This window comes from Tachysurus fulvidraco, chromosome 4 (assembly GCF_022655615.1).
Source record: "Tachysurus fulvidraco isolate hzauxx_2018 chromosome 4, HZAU_PFXX_2.0, whole genome shotgun sequence".
NCBI classification, from domain to species: Eukaryota; Metazoa; Chordata; class Actinopteri; order Siluriformes; family Bagridae; genus Tachysurus; species Tachysurus fulvidraco.
The window spans coordinates 24737129-24763773 of record NC_062521.1 but is presented as its reverse complement, the minus strand read 5'-3'; the positions used below and the strand labels follow the sequence as shown (position 1 = coordinate 24763773).

At 40.4% G+C, this 26645-nt stretch overlaps 1 protein-coding gene across 7 annotated transcripts in view; it reads right to left on the bottom strand.

The window, feature by feature from the left end:
- LOC113642390 (probable E3 ubiquitin-protein ligase HERC3) overlaps nucleotides 1–26255 on the bottom strand; it is a 35462-nt gene extending 9207 nt beyond the window's left edge. The window contains exons 1-21 of one of the 7 annotated variants that reach the window (XM_027145832.2): nucleotides 26054–26244; nucleotides 24288–24620; nucleotides 22683–22842; nucleotides 21533–21609; nucleotides 21172–21393; nucleotides 19144–19235; nucleotides 18728–18858; nucleotides 17602–17756; nucleotides 16211–16278; nucleotides 14823–14941; nucleotides 14196–14309; nucleotides 11724–11835; nucleotides 9939–10128; nucleotides 7781–7944; nucleotides 7061–7174; nucleotides 6709–6732; nucleotides 6539–6628; nucleotides 6204–6374; nucleotides 4904–5047; nucleotides 2277–2443; nucleotides 1145–1211 (exon numbers count right to left, since the gene is read on the bottom strand). In XM_027145832.2, the coding sequence (XP_027001633.2) occupies nucleotides 1145–1211; nucleotides 2277–2443; nucleotides 4904–5047; nucleotides 6204–6374; nucleotides 6539–6628; nucleotides 6709–6732; nucleotides 7061–7174; nucleotides 7781–7944; nucleotides 9939–10128; nucleotides 11724–11835; nucleotides 14196–14309; nucleotides 14823–14941; nucleotides 16211–16278; nucleotides 17602–17756; nucleotides 18728–18858; nucleotides 19144–19235; nucleotides 21172–21393; nucleotides 21533–21609; nucleotides 22683–22842; nucleotides 24288–24510 (2604 nt within the window). In that variant the 5' untranslated portion in view covers nucleotides 24511–24620; nucleotides 26054–26244. Of the gene's footprint in view, nucleotides 1–1144; nucleotides 1212–2276; nucleotides 2444–4903; nucleotides 5048–6203; nucleotides 6375–6538; nucleotides 6629–6708; nucleotides 6733–7060; nucleotides 7175–7780; nucleotides 7945–9938; nucleotides 10172–11723; nucleotides 11836–14195; nucleotides 14310–14822; nucleotides 14942–16210; nucleotides 16279–17601; nucleotides 17757–18727; nucleotides 18859–19143; nucleotides 19236–21171; nucleotides 21394–21532; nucleotides 21610–22682; nucleotides 22843–24287; nucleotides 24621–25438; nucleotides 25461–25634; nucleotides 25829–26053 lie in introns of those variants that run through there. The other 6 variants (XM_027145836.2, XM_027145834.2, XM_027145837.2 and 3 more) reach the window with 6 other exon arrangements.
- Between the last annotated feature and the right edge of the window lie 390 nt (nucleotides 26256–26645).

Below are 26645 nucleotides of genomic sequence, written 5' to 3'. Positions count from 1 at the left end.
AAACCTTCATATTAAGACGGGGGCCACAAACTATCGTCATGCGGGCCGCAATTGGCCAGCGAGTTTGAGACCCCTGATATACTGTAGGTTTGTGGCCACATCACCTTCAAACCCAGAACAATATCTGGTACTTCCCCAAACTGTTTAGGATGTCTTACGGTGATGTATGCTGCTCCCTTCACTGGAACTAACAGTGGCAAAGATCAAACCCTGATGATACTACAGCATGGTTGGGAGACCAAGACAACTAAATTGGTCATGCTCTCAGGGAAGGACGGGTGGAATACAGTACTCTCTTCCCACCTATCACTAGACACCGTCCTATCGTGGCCATTAATGATCTCATGCATGCGTAAGGTGGTGGATAGCCGCTTCATGTGCCTCAAAGTAAGCCTCCCTGCTTGCTAATTGTAATTTGAACTTCCTGATCCATTCTGATGCTCTACTTCTGGTGAGAGTCTCATCTTTTAAGGACAATATCACTTAGAAACCATGAAGCTGGCTTTGGACTGCAATTGCCACCATCAGTTTTACACTCCACTCTCTTATCAGTGAACAGCTAATAACAAGGCAACCTTTAGGTTACGCAAATGCACTTTTCCACCATGTAGTACACAGTTAGAAGAGGAATAAATAAAGAACCCTTTATCATCATCATCATCATCATCACCACCACCACATATACATATCAGCCTTCTTCACATATCCCAACTTTGGAAGTCGGCTAGTCAGAATCACCTATAATACAATACAGCACCCCTGGTGCAGGGAGATTTAAGGGCCTTGCTCAAGGGCCCGACAGTGGCAGCGCTGGTGCCTTGACCTCAATCAAAAAACCCGAGCCGTAACCACTTGCGCCACCACTGCCCCGTTGCTACACCACTGCTGCCTCTGGGTTTCTCATTACGGATAAATATTCATTCGTATATTCCTGTAAAGATGCTTAGTTGCGGTGCCCATTATTAACAGCACAATACATACTGTATGAACTCAAGTTGAATTTATTGGGAGAGACAGAGAGCTGGGTGGGAATTGGCCATGCGTGACTGAATTAAAGAAAATAGACAGGAAAAGGGAAAAAAAACGAATGAATGATGTTAACCTCTTCAAGATCTTTACTAACTTAATAAATGCAAAATCTTACAGCAAAGTTGAGACAGAAGGCATCCTCTAAGTCATCCTCCTCATAGTCCAACAGCTGCTGGAGACTCCTGGAATCAAATAAATATGTAATGTAACACGTTCTCGGGATTCATGGAAACGACGACTCGTTTAAGGGGTCTGGATGTTCTTTCATGCACAATAAACTCTGCGTCCGTCTGTATTAATCTCAGACAAAATGAGCCCCACCAGCTGAGGCTTCCAGTCCCACAGCACCTGGATTAAGAGTGCTGACAGGCTGCGGCTTTCCGTGGCGCGTCTCTAGTCGCTGTTTTAACATCTTCTGCCAGTATGAAATGCGCTCTCTATTTAAAGCTTTGATGAGCAAAGAATGATGCATGTTAAGCCTTTATAATATCGCGCAACAGCTGGGACCCTTCGTCAGATAACGGCATAGAGAGACACTTGTGCTGTCGATCAGCAGCTAAAGAGCTCTCCTTGGATCTTTCTAGAAACGTCTTAACCTTGAGTTAAACGATAAGCGATTAAAAGGTATCTTGGTGGCATCTTATCTAAAGAACGCCTGCCAAACAGCACACAATAAAAGAAATACCTCTGACATGAGCCATGTGCTTAAATGCCAATAAACAGCCCAAAAAAAAATAATTAAATAAATAAAACAGCTTAATTCAACTTTATAAACAAACACCACCTTGTGTGTTTCCTGGTTTGGGCTCCTGAGTGGCAATGAAGAGATCCTTCACTACATTTTTCTGACATTTATAAATAACTTGTGGCTAACGGTCCATGTCCTCTATGTGATCCCGGGTTTCTGTTGCGCACCGATTACAACGTTCAAAACGACTGCCGGTTATGTAAGAACATGAAAAGCGTGCGGGCTAGAAAACAAGGCAAATGTGTTTAAAATCGATGCCTCTTTTCACGCAAGTGTAAGCAAAAGAAGTTAATGGTTTGTAAGCTTTTGTGTAGCCTGCATTTTGCAGATTTTTTTTTTTTTTGGTGGTCATGTTGCGGTTTTAATGAAAGAAATGTGCGAGAAAAGACCAAAAAAAAGTGTGAATTCTAGCATTGTAAGGACTGTAAATGTAAAGAGGACTCGATCGAAACCAAGAGGGCAATTTTTTTTTTCCTCTTGCAGGATATGAGTTGCGTACCTGCCCTCGGTAGGGGACAGCTCCTTCAGGTCATCCAGCACAGGAGGAACGTCTAGAAGCTTCTTGTAGAGCACAAGAGGGAAGTGCAAGTCCACCACGGTGGAGTTGTAGATAGCCAGGCCACAGACGATCCCGATCAAGTGGAACCAGTTGTGTTCAACAAAACACTGCAACACAAAACAGGTTTAGAACAAAATCAATATCCACCACGGGTTTGTTTTTTTCCCCCCTCGGGTTTCTCTGCTATTCTGACCATGTAATGAGTTTTCAATTCTTTCATTCTTCGTCAGTAAGCGCTTTTCAGGGTTCCAGTGGACCTGGAGTTTATTCCAAGAACAGATACAGCAAGGTGAAACACACAATGTGCACACATTTGTATGGTACGTGTACTGTACTCTTATTTGTACAGTATGTACTTATTCACATTCAGGGACAATTCTGCCTAGCCTCTCCTCCTACCAGTAAAAAAAAAACAAAACACAAAGATGTGGAGAAAACACAAACTCCACAAAGGCAATCATTTCAGAAGAAACCCGATATCAAGGATACTCCCTGTCGTGCCTCCATGGTGCCTGCCAGAGCAAATAACGCCTTGTTAAATCCACCAAACTTATAACTTATAAACTTATAAAAATTCTAGCAACATCATATCAATCAACTCACTGGCACAGGTTGCATTGCTGTCTCACGTCTCCAAAGTTCCAAAATTCTCCAGTTTCCTTCTACCTCCCAGAAACATGACTGGATTGTCTACACACTAAATCGCCTCTAGGTGTAAACGTGCATGGTTCATGCTTCCTTATGACCTGGTTAACTGCTATACTTCCACCTTGAGTAAAGTGCTCCTGGAACAGGCTTTGGATCTGCTGAACTCTGATAAAGAGCCTACTGAAAATGATGGAGATTAGCAGACTGTAATATCGAATCAACTCTGCTGGGAATGTGGCAGAGGTCTGAAATTTTTTTCCAGTTAAAGCTTTGATACTTTCTGAAAAGTGAAACAAAAAGAAATATCCTTCAACTTTTGCCCTGTGTGCAAGACAATCCATAAAATAGCTACAAGACTGTACATTAGTGGCTAACGGCTGGTTTCAGGTAACCCGATAATGGCTTGAGAGGCCCAACAGTCTCAGCTTGTTGGACATGGGATTTAAGCTCACAACTATCTGGTCAGTAGTCCAACACCTTAAAGGTAGGGTCTCCGATATTTGAGGAAGGCTTCTGAAACCTGCATTGGGCCACCAAACAAAACAAAAATCAAAACAAACGTGTAGCCAATGAGCAGAAAGGGCACAAAGTCTTGTCAATATGGGCGGAGAGAGTGTACAGTGCGCACGTGGGCATATTCACAGATTGAAATTTCCCTGAGTCAATAACTCCTGAGCTAAACGCAGTTACTACACAAAACACAGCTGTAGCTGCGTCTCTACATTACTACGATAGAAAAGGGGTGTTATTTGTGTAGTAACAGCGTTTAGCTCAGGAGTTATTGACTCGGAAAACTCCAACCTGTGAATATGTGGCCAACTTCCTGCTCCTTCAGTTCTCTCCAGCACTGGAAAGCTGATCCTATATTAACACGTCCTACTTCTTTGCCTTATCGTAAGCCTTTCTTCGCTTTCTGTCTTTGTTTTTTATCCTCCATGTCAATGTTAAAACCGCTTTCTGCTAATGTCACACATGCGCACTGAACACTCTCTCCGCCCATATTGACAAGCCCCGCCCCTTTCTGCTCATTGGCTACACATTTGTTTTGATTTTTGTTTAGCTTGTCGACCCGACTCAGTTTTCTGAAACATTTCTCAAATATCGGAGACCCTACCTTTAACCGCTGAGCTATCACTGCCCCACATTTTTTTTCTAACACTATACCTGGGAAACGCTACACACATTGTGTTGAGGAAAGATAAACTTCTTGCTACATTTAAAATACAGACATGTACAAAGAATTGACTTTAAATACAACTATATAAAACTTGATAAATTAACAATAAAATGACTATAACGTACATGTGTATTCTATACGACTTGGTACTTGACCATTTTCTTCAACAAATAAAGATGTTATTTTATTTTTTGGAAAAAAGAAAAAAAAAATCAATAAACATCAGAAAATTGTCATTACACTTTATACCAGCACTGTTAGTTTATCTTTAGATTTTTTTTATCTCTAACTTGATCTTTATATATAGAAGATCTATATATCTTCACTCTGAACTCTATTTTATTTCTATGGTCTACATATTTACCCTCCATGTGCACCAGCCTTTAATAAACTACTGATATAGAGTGCATTAGAGTCTATAAACATTCAGTTAATAAGTCATTAACCATAAGAGAAACGTTTGTTGAACAGGTTTGATTATTTAACTTTCAGTTTTGGCCTTGAGACACTCAAGCGATCAGAACATGAACCTCGGCCAATTTGATATGCGGTGTACAAAGAGTTCTATCGGGACCATAAAATAAAGACTCTTAAGATAAAGCGTTAATACGGCCGTATCGCGTGGTATCGGCACGAAACGACCTAGCCTGCTTGTGCAGATCAGTAGCTTTATGCTGAGTTACTCTGTAGAGAGAAATCTGCGGCGAGAGAAAGTGGACTTTCGTGTTCGTGTTCGACTCACTTTATCAGAGAACCAGAGCAGGTTGGATTCTGGGTAATGGGTGAACATGCCATAGACTGGATCCATCAGCTCTTTCAGCAGCAGCAAGAAGAACTCTTTAGTGACTCCTCCTGCATCGACTGCCTCCTCCCCGTCAAATATCACCTGTCATTAGTAGTCGTGGAGGGAAAAATAAAATAAAGAAATAAATAACAGGTAGGTTCAGCTCAGATATTCTGATGTCTTTGTTTACACATCACACACTGTGTGTAAACGTGGTTATCTAATCAGCCAATCGTGTGGCTGCACCACAACACAAAATCATGTCGTTACAGGTCAAGAGCTTCAGTTAATGTTCACATCAAAGTCAACGAATGTGGACAGATTAGGGAAGATAAAGGAAATAGTTTTGTCGTGTTCATCATTTTTCTAGAGTCTGTGCCCATGAAATCCTCAGATTCCCAATCTTGGCTAACAGAAGAGGAACCTGATATGGTCTTCTACTCTTCCTTAAGGAGCGCGTCGACCTTAAGGTTTGATGTTTTGTGTGTTACGAGATGTTTTCCTGCTCATTATGGTTGTAAAAATCCCAACAACAACAATGGCAAGTCACAGAGATCGTGCTTTTTCCATAATCTGGTGTTTGATGGTGTTGGATGTGAAGAATAACTTTAGCTCTTGACAAGTATCTGCAAGACTTTATGCCTTGTTCTGCTACCACATGATTGTCTGAAAGAATAACTGAGCAGGTCTTTTTATTACAACGGGCAATAAATTAATCCAGAATGCTGGCACACCACACGTCACTGAGCGAAAACGAAGACTCTAATAACACGAAGGTCTGTCACGGCTCATAGACAAAATGTTAGCCTTTCTGTCTATGTTGAGGCTTCTAACATGTTGCATCACCAGGCAGAACATTATGAGGTACAATTAGACAACACCATGACACGTAAAGTCAACTCATCACTCACTTTACTAACACTCAAACACACGTAATTAGGTTCTTAGCCTTTAGAGTTAAACTACATTAGTATAACATGGGACTGGGTGAACATTCTGAAGCTTTCACTTGCCCAAGCTTGGAATTTGTCCACTCCTCCTGTGCATCTGTTCCTATAATAATAAATTCCCCAAAAATCTCAATTCTACAGTAATATTTGTTCGTTTGTCAGGTACCAAGTTTAACCTGATACAGAATATGGCAAAATTTATAAAGTTCATTCTGCCACTCAAAAACTTTCCTCAACATAACCACATAACAACTTAGCTTCTCTTTAGCAGTTTATAATATAATAAGGAGGACTTGGTGAGCTCTGACCTTTAGGGGCTTCTTTAAGTCCACATCATTATAGATGGTGAGCTCACGCAGCGCGTCACTGACCAGGTGATCCCTCCGCACGTGCAGGACGAGAAACGGGTTTTGTGCCAGCAGGGGTTCCAGGGTCAACAGCATAAAAACGTTGTGCAGGTTGGCTCCGCTTACTGCCATCTTAAGGATTAAACAAAATAACAAAGATATCCGTTAACGATCAGGCTGAATGACTTCTACTTCAGATGCACCGAATGCAACATAATAATAAAAATTCTTTGCGATTTTAGCTGCACAAATGTAACGAGACAAAAAGAAGCATGCGGCGTGACGAGGTCTGTTACCTGCATCTGCAGCTCAGCGTCTGTCTGCAACATGGTTGTCTTAGCTTGAGCGTTCAATATGAACGGATAGGCACATAACGTAACTGAACTCTGAAAAGAAAACCTCTTTCAGTCGTCATTGTTTTTAACATTTACGTACGCTGCTACGTAAAGGCTGAGCGTAAGCATACCTGTACTGGAGGAGACCGCATTTTCTGTAAAATAAATGAAAAAAAAAAAACAAAACAGAATGAACACGATTTAGTCATGCCGCCTCATTACCTTTATTACCTTTCGCAGCATCCTGTCGTGCTGATTCCTGAGCGAGAACAATATATCAGTTTAATGACGCTCTGTACGAAGGTTCGGGCAACAGGAGGACACATTTTACTAGAGGACGAGGAATAAAAGAAGACTAACCCTAACCTTCAATCTGTTCTAATAACTAGTCTGGTGTAACATTACTCTGCAGCACCAGCAGGAGCTGCAGAGATAACAGAAAAATGAAGGATGTGTGGGAGGATGAAGGACGAGAAGACTCACAATCTCAGCTTTGCTTAGGAACCATTTGAGGTAGTCTTCCTGGATGTCCACTATGCTGGTGATGTCGGGGATGTAGAAGCAGTTGTACTCCACATGATGGGCTTTCTGGTTCACCTACATCAACAATGGGCATTTTACACACACAAAAGCAATTACTTATGAATTAAATAGTAAAGAAGCCTTTATTTTGTCACTTATACATTACAGCACAGTCAAATTCTTTCTTCATGTATCCCAGCTTTGGTCGTTGGGGTCAGTACACAAAATATTGAGCTCCACTGCCCCAAATCTGATCTTAAATATCTTACAGAGCAGCAAGATGGTGTTTTTTTGCTCACCTTTGCACTTTATATACATTGGGGAATCTGATATTTGTTCGATCAGTGATTAAAATGTCAAAAAATATATATATATATATATATATATATATATATATATATAGGTGTGAAAAAATATTGGCACCCTCAAGCATTCAGAACTCTGCTGGTGAACAAATGTTTCCTTCCAAGAGCGACACTTTTTGTGGAGAAACTCTTGGAACAGCTTGTGATCAGTCACCAGGTCTGAAAAGTCCCAGCTTCATGAAGTGCTAAAAATACACAACGTTCCCTGCAGGAAACCGCACCTGGGCTTCACATCCGAAAGGCTGAGTGAGGCAAAATTTCCACCTAAGTAAATGTGTCAGAATAATAAAAAGAAAGGCCAAGCTCGGGAGATTACCTTGTGTAGTTTCTCTAGCAGTTTCAGTGTAGCACTAATGTAGCTTTCTACAAACACAGGAATAAGAAGAGCCTTGCCACCAGTAAGCAGGAACACCACGATGCTCTTATACATCTCCACCAACCTGGAGAAGACCTCACCGTCCAGCAGTGACCACCAGTTATCTAGAGATAAAGTAAAAACATTCACATCTTTAGCAGCATTCGCTTAATCGGTATCCCTGTTCTGTGATTTATTACTGGGAAAGCTTCACGCCAAAACGACGACTGATTTTTAAACTCCGGGGTGGTCTGATAATTTTAGTCTTGTCCAGACAGACATCTCGGAGACATCAAATGTTTCCTCGTACGTTTTTTGCCATATTTAGCCGTCGTTGTGCCAAAGAATTTTTTAACGACTTCCTGCAATCACAAAATGATGAATGTTTCGCGAGAACTATTTATAAGATTTGGGTCGTCTGCAGCTCGTCTACACTGGGAAAGAGGATTTATTTCTTTAAAGAGAGCAAAATCGTACACGTGGGAATGTTTAGAATTCAAATGTCACACAGGTATCATGTGAATAAACATATACGGTTTGTCACACGTTTAAATAAACTATCGAGGCTGAGGATGCATTTTAGGAATCATGAATCCAAACTCGAGTGCTTCCGTGACGAATCGTTCCTTATGTGGTTCATCAAATTCTATAAATAATAAATTATAAAATATAAATATATCTTTCTAACCACATTGCCTTGATTTAAACAGAACTGCGCTGTTATAAGGTAATGTACGGAAAGCAGAAAACCCTAGTCTTCTTTTTTTTGTACATTCGTTCTTCTTAAATCTTAGCTTAGTCTTTGTACTAATTCCAACATGAAAACAGAACAAAGCCCAAATTTTATAAAACAGTGAAAAAGGAATCATGGTTGTAAGATTTTTTTTCTGCACTTAGTCATATTCAGTATTGTGCTAGTTAATAAGAAAAAGTAACTAGTTACAGTTACTAGTTACTTCATTCAAAAAGTAACTCAAAAAGTAACTTTGCTGATTCCTTACACCAAAAAGTATTACTGTTAAAAGTAAGAGTATTTTAGTTACTTTTTTAAAGAACGTTCTTTAAATGTTCCCATTAATGGACAGGACCTTCGAACCAGAAAGACACGGCTTACATTTGACTAAAAGGTTTGTCTTTATGCTCAACTAAAGAGAAATAATGAGCATATTTCCACTTTGAGAAACTCGTCTTGCTCTCGCCTCGACTCGCCGTTACTGCCGCACGTACAGTACTTGAATAAACGGAAACACGCCCACGATGCGGCGTCTTCGTGTTTACAGGTTGGCATCCACCAGTCCTACAATGCGTTGCTGCTGTAAGCAGGTTAGTCTGTAGGCTACGCTTCAGCTAAAATGAATTAATTTAAAAAAGTAATGGACAAACGCACCATATGGTAACGGTAACGGAGTTACTTTATTTAAAAAGTAATGCGTTAGAGTATTAGTTACTAGTAACTCGTTATTGCCCAACACTGGTCATATAGTTGTAGTGTGAGTTGATCTGGCCCTTGCGGGTTTTTTTTAAGATTAAGCTGTTAAATTGTTTAACTGATCTCTTTCATGATTTTCTGTAAAATTCATCTTGGAAATGAACTCAAATTCAAGCAAACCCTGTAGTTCAGAAGAACGTGTATTTTTAAAAAAATTAGGAAAGGAGTTTGATAGATTTGGGCCAAAACGCGTCATTTGACGCCATCATAATATGCAATAAGCCATTTGAAAGTACCACAGAAAGTAACCGTCTTCACAGGTGGGAGTTTAAAAAGACGAATCCTGTGCTTGCAATTTAGCAAATTTAGTAAAAATTTTCTGATACAAAATGCAAAACTCTCTGCAAGTTGTACTTTAAATAAAAAAATAAAAAAAAAGTTACTGTGGTTTGATTTTTTTCAGCAATTACGCCAAATCCCGGAGGGACTGATTTATGTCGTTACAGACAACCATCAGTGATCAGACCCCCGGCTCGAACTTGTTCGTTCTGATCTGCTGCACTCTGCTTGGCCTGTTGATCAGCTCTCTGTGCTCAGACACGACTACTTAAAGGAGTCTACGATAACAAGAGGTTGAAATATCCAGGTCAGACATTCGGTGTGTGGCTCGTGAGACTTGTGGTATCATACCGAGCACTTTGCTGGGGTTGGCGTCCAGCCGTAGGATGGCCATGGCGAGCGGGATGGTGAGAGAGATGTAGTTTTTGGAGTCGTGCAGAGCCGGACACTCGGAGAGGATCAGGTAAATGCGCATGGCCTCAACGTCAGGAGGAGAACATGGCAGCTGAGGGATCAGCAAACTCTCAAAGCTCTTCGTGGTCTATAAACACACACATCCTGCGGTCAACTGCCCACTCAGTGGACTTGTGAGGCAGTAACAAAAATATGATTAGATATAAAAATAGGTGATAATTAACATACAGGTACGACATTTCTTTTTGTCTGTTTGTTTTTTCGGATATATTAACGATATTCTCAAAATTTTAAAAACTTTTTGGCCAGCAAATCGGAGTAAACCTGGGGGACGAAACCAGTATGTAAAGGCTAAATCAGGAAACGGTGTGCTGTTACAAGGAAATAAAATCAACCACCGCACGGTGTGGTGCAGGACGATGTGAAAAGGTACAACTGATTACTTTCCCATATCTGCAAAGCCCAAAGTGCTTTATTCCTCTTATAGCACAGCAAACGACAAACAATTCCATTTTTAAATGTATTCAAGTTGTGTTTTTTTTTTTCTTGTACGGCAAACATCCATTTGACAAGCTCCTGTCATCATCTATGTTCCAGCAGCAGCCTCTTTTTTTCAGTCTCTCTCGACACTGGAGACTCCTTCCATTAAATGTTTTAAATTGAAATGATGTAACATTTTTATTTGCTAAAGGCAACGTTTGATCATTTTTTTTATCAGTCCCTTGAAGATTCAAGAAATTTCTGATCGAAGGCAAAAACTCGATATTCAAAGAAGGAGCCTGTAAGTTTTCAAAAAGTGACTTTTATAGAAAAATAAACCACACCGGTGTCTTCAGTGGTACGAGTTTAAAAGACGAATCAAGTTCCCGGAATTATTTTTAAAAAAAACAAATAAATAAATAAATAAAAACAAAGTAACTACAAATTGCATCACAAAAAGTCTTCAAAAATTCCTGATGAGAGACTGATGTATTAAATCAGGCATACGAGTCCCTTTAACCAATAAATGATTACAAAAACATTAAAATCAGCACATTGGTGTAAAATGATGCGCGATGAGAACTACAGTGTGGCTTTTAAAAATAAATAAATAAATAAATCGGCAACATGAGAGCTGAGAATTCAACAACTCTGTAGAATAAAATTGGTTAGATTACAAATGCGTAAGATTCACGATAGAAAAAAAAAACATTCATCTCGAGTGACAACAAAGTACAAGAATCTAAGCCTGATATTTTCGTGTGCACTAAAAAAAGCTTCGGAAAACTTTCCGGCATAGAAATTCTCTCATATAATCATTGTGCTCGAATTAAGTTTAACTTACAATCTCAGACAAATAGTGAATCTACAGTTCGCTTAGAGTTTACGTGGAAGGAAAAAAAAATTAAATCCGGCAAAGACCAGCAGCGCTTATGATCCGATTTATTTAGTACTGCTTTTAAAATGACAAAAATGTGCTCCATTGCCCGTTACTGTGTGAACACGCTCTCGGTCACGTTTGGTTGACAGGTACGAACTCCCGAGCGCTTTCAGCAATAATGACTCATCTGTTCAAACCGTGAAGAAAAAAAATATATAAATAAATATCCAAAAATTGTGCTTACAGTCAAATATTTTACCAAAAAAAAAAATCATCAAGCTGTATCATGTTCTGTTCATGGCAGCAGTGTGTGTAATGTAACACGGACTGCGTATGGTGATCTATGTGCTTATGTACCGTACCTGCTCCAGCAGACGTGAGTAGGCCGGCTTCATCAGGATCTCAAACAGCAGCCTGACAGAGCTGAGGTCGATTCCAGGGACTTTGGGGTTGGTTTTAAAATGTCCGTCGTCACTGCGAAGGAAGCCAAATCGAATCGAAATGCGAAACTAACACAATAACTCATTGTTCTCACTAAGGTGTGTGTGAAAGCTCTTGCGTATGTATTGTACAGGTGGAGGAATGAACTTCCCCCTAGACGTCCCGACAGCTGAGTCACTGGCTATCTTTAACTGACGGGTGAAGACCTACTTCTTCCTGAAACTAGCTCTTGTATTAAAACAAACAAACAAACAAAAAAAAAAAAACTGAACGGCGTTTGGCGTTGATGGTATCACGAGACTGTAACCTAAAGAATGAGTGTTAGACTTGGAAACACTTTTGTACATCGCTCTGGATAAGGGATTCTGCCGAATGCCGAGAACGTACGTGTACTGATTGTATATATAATGATGCTACTGAATTCTCTACTCTGATTGGTCAGAGGTTCACCAACAGTGTAAGTGTGCTGTAAATCTTAGGGCCCTAAACGTACAGGATAGAAGTGTCCAAACAGGAAACAGTAGAAATCTGTACTGTATGTGCAATCAAAGAATGAAAAGACCCAGTATCACAAACAAGCAAAACTGATTTGTCCTGAACAGCATAACGATGTACTAAATTCTACATCGGGCCGATAACCAGGCCTAGCTAGCTAGCGAACATTTCTGCCAGCTACTGAATTTCTGATCATTCTGGGTTTCTGTTTCTGAACTTTGGTTCTTTCTGCATTTCTGCTTATACATAATCTCTGATCCTGAATGTCTGGTTCTGTATTTCTAATAAGTTTGGGTTTGTAGTTCTGAATTAGCTTCTTCTGAATTTCCAATTAGTCCGAACTTCCTCCTTCTGAGATTCTGAACATTTTCCAGTTTCTTTCCAATTCATTCAGACATTTTTCAGTACCAAATTTCTGTTTGTTCTGAATTCTGAATGTCTGATTTGGAATTTCTGGCTGTTCTAAATTTCCAGTTATTCCACCAATCTGGTATCATTGTCTGTCCTTTAACAGCCAGCCAACACCAGTTGAGCAGAAGCTGAAACATGAGCCGGTGTGCATGTGTCTGTTTCTCTTCTCCTCGGTTCGACTAAGCCTGAGACTGTCACTGACAGCCAGTCACAACTAGTGTTAACCAGAACTCAAAGGAGCGGGTGGTGACGACAGCGCAGGGCACACAGGCGACAGTCAGCTTAGAGCCTGAATCTATCCATCTGTGTCCATCTGTGCTGAGGGGATGATGTAGGATCATGTTTTCAGTACAAACAAGAGTTCATCCATTACGCACATACACCACGATGGCATCGAGGTCAGACCGCTATTTACAAAGTGCACTCAGATGTGAAGAAATACATAAAAGCATAATAAATAAGGCTGATATTTTGGACTGCCTGTGACATGACGTTTCGGGTGTTTATGAAGTCTAACCCCCTGTTGTGTTATCAAATCTAGCCAATTAACCAGAACACACACACACACGTCTTTAAAATCCTGCGCTGTGCAAAGCTGTCTGCTTTAACCACATATTTAAAATAAACATGTTCAGAGGAGACTCGTTTCTCCCAGGCATAACAATATACCCGATGTGTAAATGACACCAGCTGTGTGTTATATAATCAAATAATCCCTATATCAAATGTCTACTTTTTATTTCAATAAATCAGCAGAGATTATAATGAAACACAAGCTACTAAGCAGTTCAGCTTTATACAGATAAAAAAAACTGATAATGCTAATGAGTCCAAGGATGAATTCTGCCAAATGATGTCCTGGGGTGTGTGTGTGTGTGTGTGTGTGTGTGTGTGTGTGTGTGTGTGCGCACGTGAGTGTGTGCGAGTGTGTGCGTGTGTGTGCGTGTGAGTGTGTGTGTGAGTGCACGTGCGTGCGTGCGTGTGAGTGCGTGTGTGAGTTAGAGAGAGAGAGCAAGAGAAAGAGAGCGAGAAAGAGAGTGAGAGAGAAAGAGAAAGTGAGAGAGAGAGCAAGAGAGAGAGAGTGAGAGAGAGCGAGAGAGCAAGAGAAAGACAGAGCGAGAAAGAGAGTGAGACAGAATGAGAGAGAGAGCGAGAGAGAGAGAGAGAACGAGCAAGAGAAAGAGTGTGTGAGAGAGAGAGAGAAATTGTGCACATCAGCATATTTAGGGAGTGATTCAAAATGATAGAGGGGGGGAAAAAAAACCCTTTTTTCATTTTTTACTTGATGTCCTTGGCTGCCAGTGTGAATATTTGCTAAAGATCCAACATTGCTAGCGATAAATAAAATAATGAGCGAGTTCACGATCAGGTCAGAGTAATAAAACAACAGCGTGCTAACAGGTCGTCTATCAAAATGAGCGTTTTTGAAAGAAGTATCGTTTTTAAAAAGGGGAATAAAACCATGTGGATTAACCTTCACCTCTTACCTCTGGTCCAGGAAGCTGGCGTTCCAACATGCGGTCGAGGACAACAGCAGAATGATGTCACTGAGGACATCAGAAGAGAAGCAAAATGAGTCGTTAATGTACAATAGAGAAACCCTGTGAGGAAGAAAACAACCATTTTGATCTAGTGCTGGTTATTATTATGAATAGCAGCCACGCTAATCCTGAGGCATATTATTCGTAATAACACTCTCTGGTGTTTATAACAGTTTATAAAATCACACCCTCTTAGTAAATGAAAGCTCTTACAAAAGAAAAAAATAAATGTCACATTTTCAGCTGTAGTATTTAGAAGTGAAGTCTTAAAGAAAAACCTCTCAGCTCCAGATTAACAAATGGAGAGGAGTAAAGTTGTCAAGTGTATCTTATGTATCAGCAAACAAGCCTACCACAAACACTACACACGGTTTTACAGCAACACAAAACGCTGTAATCAGATTAGATCAAATGAACACGGTGGGTTAATACTAGTGTCCGTAAAGTCATAAAAAGTTGATTTCTCTACTGCACCCTAAAAATGCCTCTGTTGTCGGGAGCATGAGAGACTGAGACACGTGTTAAAGCCGTGTCTGCCATGAAGGTCACGTCGGACCTGATAACTTAACTCACTTTGTGATGCTGGAGTCAGTGCTGTCCAGGAGCTTCAGCCTCCAACTGTTTAGACTATCCCTATTAATCAGGGAGATGCTTTTCGATGTGTTGATAATGCGGAAGTCTTCCGGGCAACTCTGTGCGTGAACACACACACACACACACACACACACACACACACACATGATAACAATAACCAAACAATTTCCTTCTGTGTACACTGCAAGGCCATCTCACATCTGAGTTTAGACTAAATGCATTTCCAAGCAAAGAATAAACAGGAAGTCCTAAATCAGGCTTAATTTTTGATGGGAAAATCTTTCACCTGATTAAGAGCACCCCCTAGTGGACAATAGTAACTATTCAGCGTCATTTAAACAGAAAGGAGATGCTCATCACCCAGGAAGGAAGGAAGGAAGGAAGGAAGGAAGGAAGGAAGGAAGGAAGGAAAGAAAGAAAGAAAGAAAGAAAGAAAGAAAGAAAGAAAGAAAGAAAAGTCCTAAATCCATGTTGATTACAGGTTTCTTTAATATCCAAGAAGGCAAGGAACTGAAGTGTGTTTGACGTAAGTTGTCCAAATTTACGTTCAAATGTCGTAAGTGTGGATTAATACAAATGCCGAAAGGTTTGATGGATCTTGGTTTGCTCTCATACAACTGATCAAACTGAGGGTTAAAAACTGCAGAGTATGCTGGGTTATTTTCATTCGCTTTCAGTTTAATAGCATATTGAAGTGACATTTTTAACCGTCTGTTTTGGAGCGAAGGTTCATTGGCTTCAATATATAAGCTCTGCACTGGAGAGGTTCTAAACGCACCTAAAGCTAGTCGTAACCCTTGATGATGCACTGTATCAATTATTTGTTTATATGACTTCCTGGCAGAGTCATAAATTATACTGCCATAGTCCAAACGAGATCGAATGAGAACTCTATACAGTCTCAGAAGAACGAAGTAATCTGCACCCCATTTTGTTTTCCCATTATCGTAGACAACCACCCTGACGATAGTGGTGAACAGGGTGAAGTAGATAACGTTATACACACGTGGCCGTATTTCCAAGAAATGTTTCTGTACATTGGAATAAAAGATTTTTCCTACCGGATGAAGCGCCTCTTATGCCTACCCGAAAATCACTGAAATTTTACTTTTTACTTTTACTTCAAATACTTAAGTACATTAAATATCAGAAAATGACTCTTGATACTTAAGTACAGTAAATATCAGATTCTTTAAGACTTTTACTTGAGTAATAATCTAAAAGGTGACTTTCACTTCTACCAAAGTCTTTTTCTAGTACGATACTTGTACTTTTACTAAAGTATTGCTTTCTGCCACTTTATACAACACTGCTTCTGACATACTACCACGTTGCTGAACGGTGTGTCGTGATGTCGGACGCCTCACCTTGCCGTGTGACAGCAGCAGAAAGCTGTGGTCGCCTCCGCAGTGAATCCTACCGATGCTGCACTGATCTGGAGTCAGGAAGAAAATAAGCACAGTGAGTTTTCTTAACGTCATATAGATTTTTTTTAGCTCGATGTCACAAAGATGAAAGAGCCGGTGTTGGATTTTAGAAAGCAGAAGACTTTCACAAACCCGGTCAGCATCAAGGGCACTGAGGTGGACATTGTGGACAATAAGTACTGGGATGTCCACATAGACAACAAGCTGAAATGGACCAAAAACACTGATGTGGGAAAGTGGGCTTTGTCATGGAAGTGGAGATGATGAAAGAATCTCAGGCTGAAATGCTGAGGAGACTTCTCAGTATCCTTAACAGCTCGTCACACCCCCTGCATGCGTCGCTGGAGTCTTACCGGTGACTGAGACCACTTACATTCAGAGATCACCCCAGACAAGCCCAGAAGGTCTTTTCTACCGGTGACAATCAAACTTTGTAAATCCTCATATTTTATTTCTATTTATTTCTCATGTGTATTCTTAATCGATCGCTAGCATAAAGAATTTCCATCAGGATCAATAAACTTGTCTTGTCTTATCTAAGGGCCTTTTTACACCCGGTCACTTCATGAGTTTTCTCTGATCCGATAGCTATCTAATTTGTTAAAACTGTTACATTTACATTAAGCCACATAAATGCGTCTCGGCGAATAGGATATCGATACGATCTTTCTGCTCCCGCCGAAAATGCAAATATATTTTATCGCATTTCTGGGGTAATTGAAATGGAACATGCTTTGGTGTATGCGGTTTTCAGAATGTGATCAAGAAGAAGACGAAAAAACTTGTTACGACGTTATGCTACAAAAAACAGCAGTGCATTTTAAGACGAGACGCCTGGGTGAAAGATCACCTGCGAGTGACGTACTTCCGTTTGGGAGGAGTATGGCGCTGATGTACGTGGCTTGAACAACCACATTCATTTACACCTGTCCAGTTACATCTGAAATGCGTCCCAGACCACCTCCTGAACTATCAGATTTATATCCGTCTCGAAAACCTTTCTGAGGACATTTAGACCTGGTCTTTTTACCATCGGATAGCTATCTGATCACAGAAAACGCGTCAAGTGACCGGGTGTAAAAAACCCCTAAGACCTGTTTTTCCATGTACAACTCATGTGACCGATGTAAAAGTGAAAGCACCTGCATATCTGCAGACTTGGTAAATAAAATGTTCCCACTGTGGTTTAAATGGCGTCTGAAGTCTGCTGATTGGTCAGATTTTGTGGTGAGTCACATGTACCAGCATTGTAACCAGCAAAACAGGAAAATGCCTCATGAAAAATAATAAAGCATCTCATGTTCTGCTTCTGCAGTGTTGTGTTTAACCACCTGATTGTGTGTTGTTGAGAAAAGGCAGCTGGATGTTTCGGACCGGCAGAGGGGTGGCAGCGTTTCCTTTAATCCCTAAACCGAGTTGGCCCTGAGCGTTACAGCCAAAGGCGTACACCAACCCGGTGGAGGGAACAAACGCCAGCGTGTGGTGTCTGAAAGAGAAATAAAGGATTCGTGTTCATGTTTTTTTCTTATTATTCAAGCATTTTTGTGTTCTCCCGCATTGACCATAGCAATGCACTTCTGGCTATGGTTCCTAAATCCACACTTAATAAACTGCAATGTGTGCAAAATTCAGCTGCTACAGTAGGATCCTGACTGGAGTCAGGCAAAATGAGCACATTACACCAATGCACTGGCTTCCGGTCAGGTTCCGAGTAGATTTTAAAGTCCTCATGCTTACATACAAGGCACTGCATGGTTTTGCACCCTAGTATATGTTTGCACTTTTAACTTTCTACACACCCGAGCGTTACTTACGCTCCTCACAAGCAGGACTATTGGTAGTCCCACAGACACGGCTGCGTTCTGAAGCGGATAGGGCTTTTTGGTCGTAGGCGCCTAGACTTTGGAATGCGCCCCCTCCTCACATCAGAAACACACAGAACTTTACTACTTTAAAAAAAAACGTATTTTTGGGGTAGCTTTTTCTTGACTATTTTTGTGTGTGTGGGTATTTATATGCATGTCTTACTTGTTTTACTTTGTGCGTGTTGTATTCTAATTTGCTTTTTTGTAAAGTCCCTTGAGCAGCTACTTTAAAGGTGCTACATAAAAATAAAATTATTATTATTAATTATTAGTAAAATGTCAAAAATCTAACAAACAGGTTTTTAATGAATGCATTACAAATGTCATTGTAGATGTTTTTTCTTCTAAAAATGTCTTTGATTTGCTCTATAAAATATCATGAATCTTGGTTGTACCAAGGACACGATCTCCTACGCTGAAACGCTCTCCCCTATTTACCGAACACACACGTGATAACTCCATAGCTACCACATGTTCCCGGATGTCTGCTGTTGGGAATGTTTCACCGACACCGTTACTCTGAATGCAGCAATTTCAACTAAAATCAACAACCCAACGCCATCATTAATCGTAGTCGTTAGCTCCTGAGTACCTTCCACATGCGATTTGAGACACCTCAGTGCCCATGAGCTCCAACACCCTGCGTGGCAGAGTCTCGTTGCTGGTGGAGTCGTGTCCTAGCTGTCCTCGCGACCCGTTTCCAAAAGTAAACAGTCCTCCATCCTGTACAAACAGAATGAAATAATAAACCACTATTTGTGATTTGTCTATTACAGATGGTACATGTGTGCATGTGTATTTTCCATGCTCTAGCCCACCTAACAACATATCTTATTACACTTATCAAGCTATGTTTTGTTTTTTTTTTTACTGTACTGATCCAGACATTATTTATTTCTGAACAGATCAAAATCCTACACAGCGCCAGTATAAGCGAATCTGGATGCTTTGTTTGGATTTCATTCAAATCCAATAAATTGACCCTAAGGACACCGAGGGGAGCTGTACCTTGGTCAGAGCGGCCGTGTGTTCCTCCCCGCAACTGATGTACACCACTTTCTGTGAGCGCAAGAATTTTATATGACACGGAACCTCTCGATCTGTTTGAATGAGAGAAATCACAGAAACGTTTTTCCCCCCATCCATGCACATTGCTAAAGGAAGCTTACAGCCAAATCTCTAAAGGAGACCGTATTAAAAAAAACAAAAACAAATGTGCAAGTCAAACAAAATGATCATCCAAGTCAAAGATAATTATGCCTTAACATCCTTATGAGTCTTTTGCGTGAGGTGGGAAGTATTTCTGACTTTCTGGCTGCTATGGATTTTTAGATCAATGCAACGTTTGTTGTTTATCTGAATTAGGGACAAAATTCAGACTTAAGCACAATACAAATAAAGCTGTTCCGATGTGTGACTCTACCACTCATAAAAAAAAGTGACCCCTGCGACAAAATAAAGCCTGCGATAAGATGTATTAGTGCACTGAAGCATATATGTGGTGTTAGTGGAAGCCTTATGAGAAAGACTAGCTACGTATGGTTTGTCAAGGGAAGAAGGGAGGCTCAAAAGTATCTTTAGCTGCGTAATAAATGATGTACAGTACTATACACTATGCACTCCATTGTCAAGTGTAGGAATTTTAGCAGAGTCGTATAATCTCAAACGGGAACGATGAGATTATATATAACGGGTATACAGTATAAGCTGTGTTCTAATTGATGGGAAAAGATGTCAAATGCATGTAATACCAGGCTTTTGGCTTAAGAAGAATTTTTATTTTTTTTTTGAAAAATTATAATTATAACATTATCATTTAAAAGACATTTGTTAGATGTCTTGTACACCAGTGTGTCATCAATTTGTTTTTTCTCAGCCAGTGTTAGCACCTGGTAGCCACACGACTCCACTACATCCACAACACCATGTGTAAAGCTACACACATATGTATGTATATATATGAACCTTGTTCTCTGCATGTTGCTACTGGATGCTTAGACACAGGGAGAGAGAGAGAGAGAGAGAGAGAGAGAGAGAGAGAGAGAGAGAGAGAGAGAGAGACAGATACAGAGCGAGAGAGAGACAGATGCAGAGCGAGAGAGAGAGACGGATACAGAGAGAGAGAGGGAAAGAGACAGACAGACAGACAGAGAGAGACACACACAAAGAGAGAGAGAGAGAGATACAGAGAGAGAGTAAGACACAGACAGAGAGAGGCAGACAGAGTGAGTAAGAGAGACAGATAGATACAGAGATAGATACAGAGAGAGAGAGAGAGAGAGAGAGAGAGAGAGAGAGTGAGCCTGTCTGTCTGTCTGTTTGTCCACATTTCCATTTGCCATCGTTCACCTTTCCCCTTGAAATGGCGGCATGATTTGGCATCTGGAACATGTTACAGTCTGCATTTTTCTGTTCTGTATTTGTGAGATCAAACCAAAAGCGAAAGGACTTAAACTGGCAGACTGGCACAGATTGGCAGTCATGCGGTAACTGAAAGGAGGAGAAAGTGCAACTGTGAATTTTACTTCCTACAAATAACTTCTAGAATACCACAGAATTATTTATGTATGCATTATGTAACTAACGTTGCAGCGAATCATTTGTACAGGTCACTAGAACACTGTAGAACAGCTGACCTCTGTGCAGCAGTGTGTACAACGATCACACCGAGATCAATCACCTGCACAAGCTGTACATGCAGTACGTCATTCAAATATTATCCACTATCGTGTTCGCACACCGGGTTATTGTGACTTTTTCCTTTATTTTATTATTATTTATGCCTCTGAATGTTTTAAGTAACTTTGTTTAATGCAGTGTTTTTTTTTTGTACCTGTATTTGTGTTTCATTTTTGCGCTTTGCTGCTGTAACATAATTTCACACACAGTATCAACAAAGTTTGTCTATCCATCCATTTATCCATCTACCTACCCATTCATCTATTTCACACATCTACATCTCTTTCCATCTTCCCGTCCATGCATCATCCATCCACCTAGCGTAACAGTACTCCTGCTGACCACTGCATCTCTCACCTTGCTCATCATTGAGCCCAAGCTGCCCAGCGCTGTTCCTTCCCCAGCCAAACACAGCTCCAGAGAGAGACAGGGCGAAGCTGTGGTCTCCCCCAGCGCTGATCTGAGCCAGTGGGATCCCACACAGAGACTTGAGGGGCTGAGGAAACAGAGAACTCGGCTCACCTTTCCCCAGTCCCAGCTGACCGCTCGAGTTCTGACCCCACGTGAACAGCTGACCGTCTGAGAGGATTAGAAAGAAGCAGATCACAAATGTCTGTCATATCTGTCAGTATATACAGTACATCAGTGGGTTGTTTCTAGCCCAGTTCATGACACAAAGGATTGTGTGGAAATGTGTGATAAGCGTCCGAGTTCTCACCTTTAGAAAGTGCGATACAGTGCTGGTTGCCACACATGACCTGTGAGATCCGGTACTCGCACAACTTCTTAATCAATCTGTATTAGGGCCACCGGAGAAATACAGAAATTACTTTTCAGACTTTCAGTTAGGGTCTCTCCGTCGTTTGAAAGTAAATGCTGACGTTTGAAATCACCAAAACGCACAATGAACATTCTCTCCACAGATATTGACAAGACACGCCCCTTTCTGCTCATTGGCTACACGTTAGTCTTGTATTTGTTTTGTTTGTCGGCCCAACTCAGTTTTCTGAAGCATTCCTCAAACAACGGAGACCCCACCTTTAAGATTAATTTAATAAAAAAAATACCCTTTTAATTGTTGTGAACTCTATTATGTAAATAATAAGGCGAAGGAAAAAAAATCATATACCATCAATGAGATTTATGGTATTAAAATAAAACATAACAGGACACGGAGACACACATTCTCCCACAGCTTCGGTCTACACTGAGTGGATGGAAAGTGAGAATTTGCACCATTTGAGGTTTAACTCGTTTATCCAGAGGCTAAAAAATTTAATCTGCACCTTATTTTTATTGTGTCCTTTTTCATCATTGAACGTCTTTGATACATTAATCACTACGATCCATTAAACACACCTCTGGAGTGTTACATGACAAAGTCGTATTTAAGGAGCTGTAGGTTATTGTGAGTATTTGTTTTTATCTGGCTTACTAGGGTCAATATTTTACAGAAAATCTCCAAGAAATAAATGTTTCCATCTTCATATATTGTTCTCAGACCCATTTCTGCTCTCTGAGATGCCCCAAGTGCTTGTTCATAACCACCTAACATTTGAAGGTGTTATCTTCAACCAGTAAAATTCTGTCTATGGTTATCATACAGAGGGAAAAAGTCAACTGAGTCTTGACTCGTTTTATCTCAGACTTAAACAATTAATTTGTATATACTGATTAAAAGTGGAAGCCAATGTACTGGAACACTGGTAAAAAGGGTTAAGAAGAGTAAAGGCCGATGTAAAATGATTAGCAACTGTGTAGAACTACAATACAAATAATGTAATGCTTTTCTACCACACATGAAATGCCCACTACATCCCATGACACAAGCTTAGTATGGGATACGTCTCAGGTCTACAACCTCTTACCGTGGAACTCGGACAGCTTCCTCTGCAGTGCCGAGCCCGAGCTGCCCGCGCTCGCCTGCGCCCCACGCAAACACCTGCCCTTGCTCATTCAGGGCCAGAGAGTGGGCCTGCCCACACGCCACGCCTGCAATCTTCTGGGCATCCAGCGCACCGACCAGCTCTGTGGACACGGACACACATTATGAACACGTAAGGTAATATAATAAATGCTGGTTGTATCTCACTGGTTAAGACACTGGACGACCGATCAGATAGTTATGAGTTCAAATCCCAGGATCACCGAGCTGCTATTGCTGGGCTCTGGAGTAAGACCTATAAACCCTCAGCTGCTCAGTTGAGATAAATGTAAGTCTGACTGGATCAGGGCATTTGATTTAAATCGATGGTGATATCAGTTAGTAAATATGTATCTGCAGTGTGACCAGCAGGACTCGAACCTGATACACCTCTTTGTAGTTGCATTGTAACTTTCATTTACTGATATATATGCAACAACCTCTGTGGAGCCGGAGTGTATCCAATGATTTGGTTATAATTCGGGAATACATCCTGTTCCATGCACACACTTTCACACACTCCTTCATACCTAGTTAAGCAAAGCCGGTCCACCGACTGGCCCTTTTTGGCAGGACGCAGAAACTTTTTAACTCACTTCCGCTTAGCCAGCCACAGCTGGGCAGTTACAAAACACTGAGTAAATTCCAGCTTCCACTTTTACAGTTTTGATGTTTGACAGAAAGTAAAACCTAGTTGTAATTCCACTGAGCAGCACTATGCTTTGCTTAATAATCTTCACACGTCTGTGTCTCAGTTACAAATAGTGACTCACCGAGGTGAAATATTCTAGCACATTCACTAAATAAACTTCAGAGTGAATATGAGCAGGTGGTGCTGGGAGCCGTGGTGTGTAGGATGTTCTATACTTATTCTGTAAATAACATCTCTGTCAAATCTCTGTGGGATATGAGAAATAAAACATGCTGCCATTGGAAAATTATCAACTTCACAGTAGTAGCAGTAACTCCTTGAATCAGGACACATCATTAACTTTTATCCAATACCTTTAGATCACCATGATTTTTTTATGAAGGGGAAACATAGGGATGTTAATAGGTTATTAAAGTACACAGAGGCACACCCACAAACACACAGTGTATCTCTGGGTACCTCTATGCATAGACAGAGATACCCAGATAGAGAGAGAGCGAGAGCGACAAGAGGCGCGCGCAGACAGAGCGACAAGAGGCGCGCGCAGACAGAGCGACAAGAGGCGCGCGCAGACAGAGCGACAAGAGGCGCGCGCAGACAGAGCGACAAGAGGCGCGCGCAGACAGAGCGACAAGAGGCGCGCGCAGACAGAGCGACAAGAGGCGCGCGCAGACAGAGCGACAAGAGGCGCGCGCAGACAGAGCGAGAGAGTTTCTGTGCTCTAGAAATCTTACAAAACACCTTTTTGCATTTCTCTTTCTTTGTCTATTAGCAGATTTTAAACAGACCATATTTAACTGTCAATACATATGGTTTCATTAAATATCTAAATTACTTTTTTTACTAATTAATTAACAAGTCTGAACTGTACAAGCTACAGTTGCTCAAGCTCCTTACCAGGCTTTACACCAGGCTTCTCATGGCCCAGCTGTCCGTGACTGTTGGACCCGCACGTGTAAACACTCCCATCGTGCATTAGGAACAGCGAGTGCTGCCCGCCGCATGCAACCTCTTTCAGCCCTCTGCCATCGAACATGCAGCAGCTCCGTGGTTCAAACACAGCAGCCTCGGACACTGTGAGACCCAGCTGACCGCAAGCCGCACTGCCCCAGCACAGCATCACCGCTCACACACTGAGAGATGGGTATACAGTAGAAAACGGAGACACACAGGGTGTTGGAGCCTTAGGCTTTGTGGCCCAGCCTTCTCCCCTTTAAGTGGATGACGAGCCTGGAAGGAGAAGTTTTGAATAAAACGTTTGCCATATAAACAGTCAGAGTTCTCACATTCAGGGTTCTTCTGCATGCTGACAGGTTTGAGTCATTCGTTAAAAAATGTAATAATAATAATAATAATAATAATAATAATAATAATAATAATTAATTAATTAGTAATAATAATAATACTAATAATACATCATTATTATTATTATTATTATTATCATTATTAATAATAGTAATACTGATAATAATAATAATAATAATAATAATAATAATAATAATAATAATAATAAATTGTGTACTGTACATATGCACATGTGCAGTATCTATAGAAGGGAAATTAAATGTTAGAATATATTTTTGCTTACTCAGTTTTTGTCTCATTTTGAAAGAAATCTCTTTTTTATGGTTTGTAATCGTATAGATTTAGGAGCAATTCAATAATACTGTAAAGATTGTTAATTATTAATATAATAAATATGATCATAAAAGGAGCAATCAAACTTGCTCCCAGTGAACCAGTCACCATAATACACACTGGTATTACTGCTTCACTGCAATAATAAACAATAATAAACAATAACAAAGCATTTTAAACATGTGCAATAACAGAATTTTTAAAAAATGTGCAATATTACCCATGTGCTCTTTTTATATATTTTTGTTTTTGTATATACTGTATATTATATTATGTCTTTATTCTTTATATATATTTTTGCTGTTGTAATAGAGAAATTTCCCCATTGTGGGACGAATAAAGGAATATCTTATCTTAAAAATATAGAAGAAAAAACCAGGGTCCAGGGTTCAAGCCTGAGACTGTCTTACAGTCTCAATGGAGTCTCATTGTGTTCTCATGGGTTTCCTCCACGTCCTCTGGTTTTCTTTCAACTCTCAAAAAACATGCCAGTTTGCAGCTGAACCAGATTAAACCACCCTTAGGTGTGAAGGAGTGTCTGAATGTGTCTATCATGTGGATTTCTGCACTAATCTGGTATCAGATTGTGGGTGTAAACCTGTTTACCTTCCTGGGATTGGCTGAAGAAGACGAATGATGATTGTTGTTGTTATAAATTGTAACTATATCATTGCTTTGACATGTAATCAGGATAAAGCGATTGCTAGATGATGATGATGATGAAGAAGATGATGATAGTTAACGAGCTAAGCTGCTAAACTGATGAAACTAGCTAACTAACCCTCATTATCTCTGCCTGGACGGAGAGCAGCAGCTAGTTAGATGTTTTCAACCCACATTTAACAAATAAATAAACAAAATAAAACAAAACAAGACTCGATATCACTCATTAAGTCAATAACAGCTAGGCTAAGCACCTAGCATAACTAGCAAACACTAGCCGCTAGCCAAATCGCGAGCTAGTTACCATAACAACCTAAAAACCAACTATTACGAATACGATTTTTTTTTTAAAAACGACTTACCTTGAAAGGTACATCGCCGTTTCACTTACGGCAGGTTGTTTTCTGCTTCTCCGTATGTTATGGTAATAACAAGGAAGTTAAAGCTAAGGTTTAATCGCAAATACAGCTATACGCACTACTTATGTGCACTATAACAATCCCTTTATAACGCCTTCTTGCTCTCTATGTAGTGCACTACATATAGACCGGACGCGTATCCTTAGTGTTATAACGGTGCGTCACAGGTCACGTGATCGTGCTCACCGTGACAGAGGAGATAAAAGGGCCAAATGCATAATGTATGCACGCTTTATTCCACTTTATTAATATATCAGTATATAAATAAACTATGTCTGAAAGCCTATGGGGACTATTAAAGTTGCATTAGTCTGTTTATTTTTAAAACTAGGTTTGTATTTATGTTTAAATAAAAGTTTCATAAAAGTTTAAGGAAATTTAGGTATATTGGGGCATCGGGCAAATTAGACCAGATACAGTATGTTCTGAGATTATATTTGTAGACCTTTTATTGGATCGGTTTGTAGAAATAACATGGAGTGGGGCAATGGAGTGGTTAGAGAGTCTGACTCGTAATCCGAAGGTTGTGTGGTCG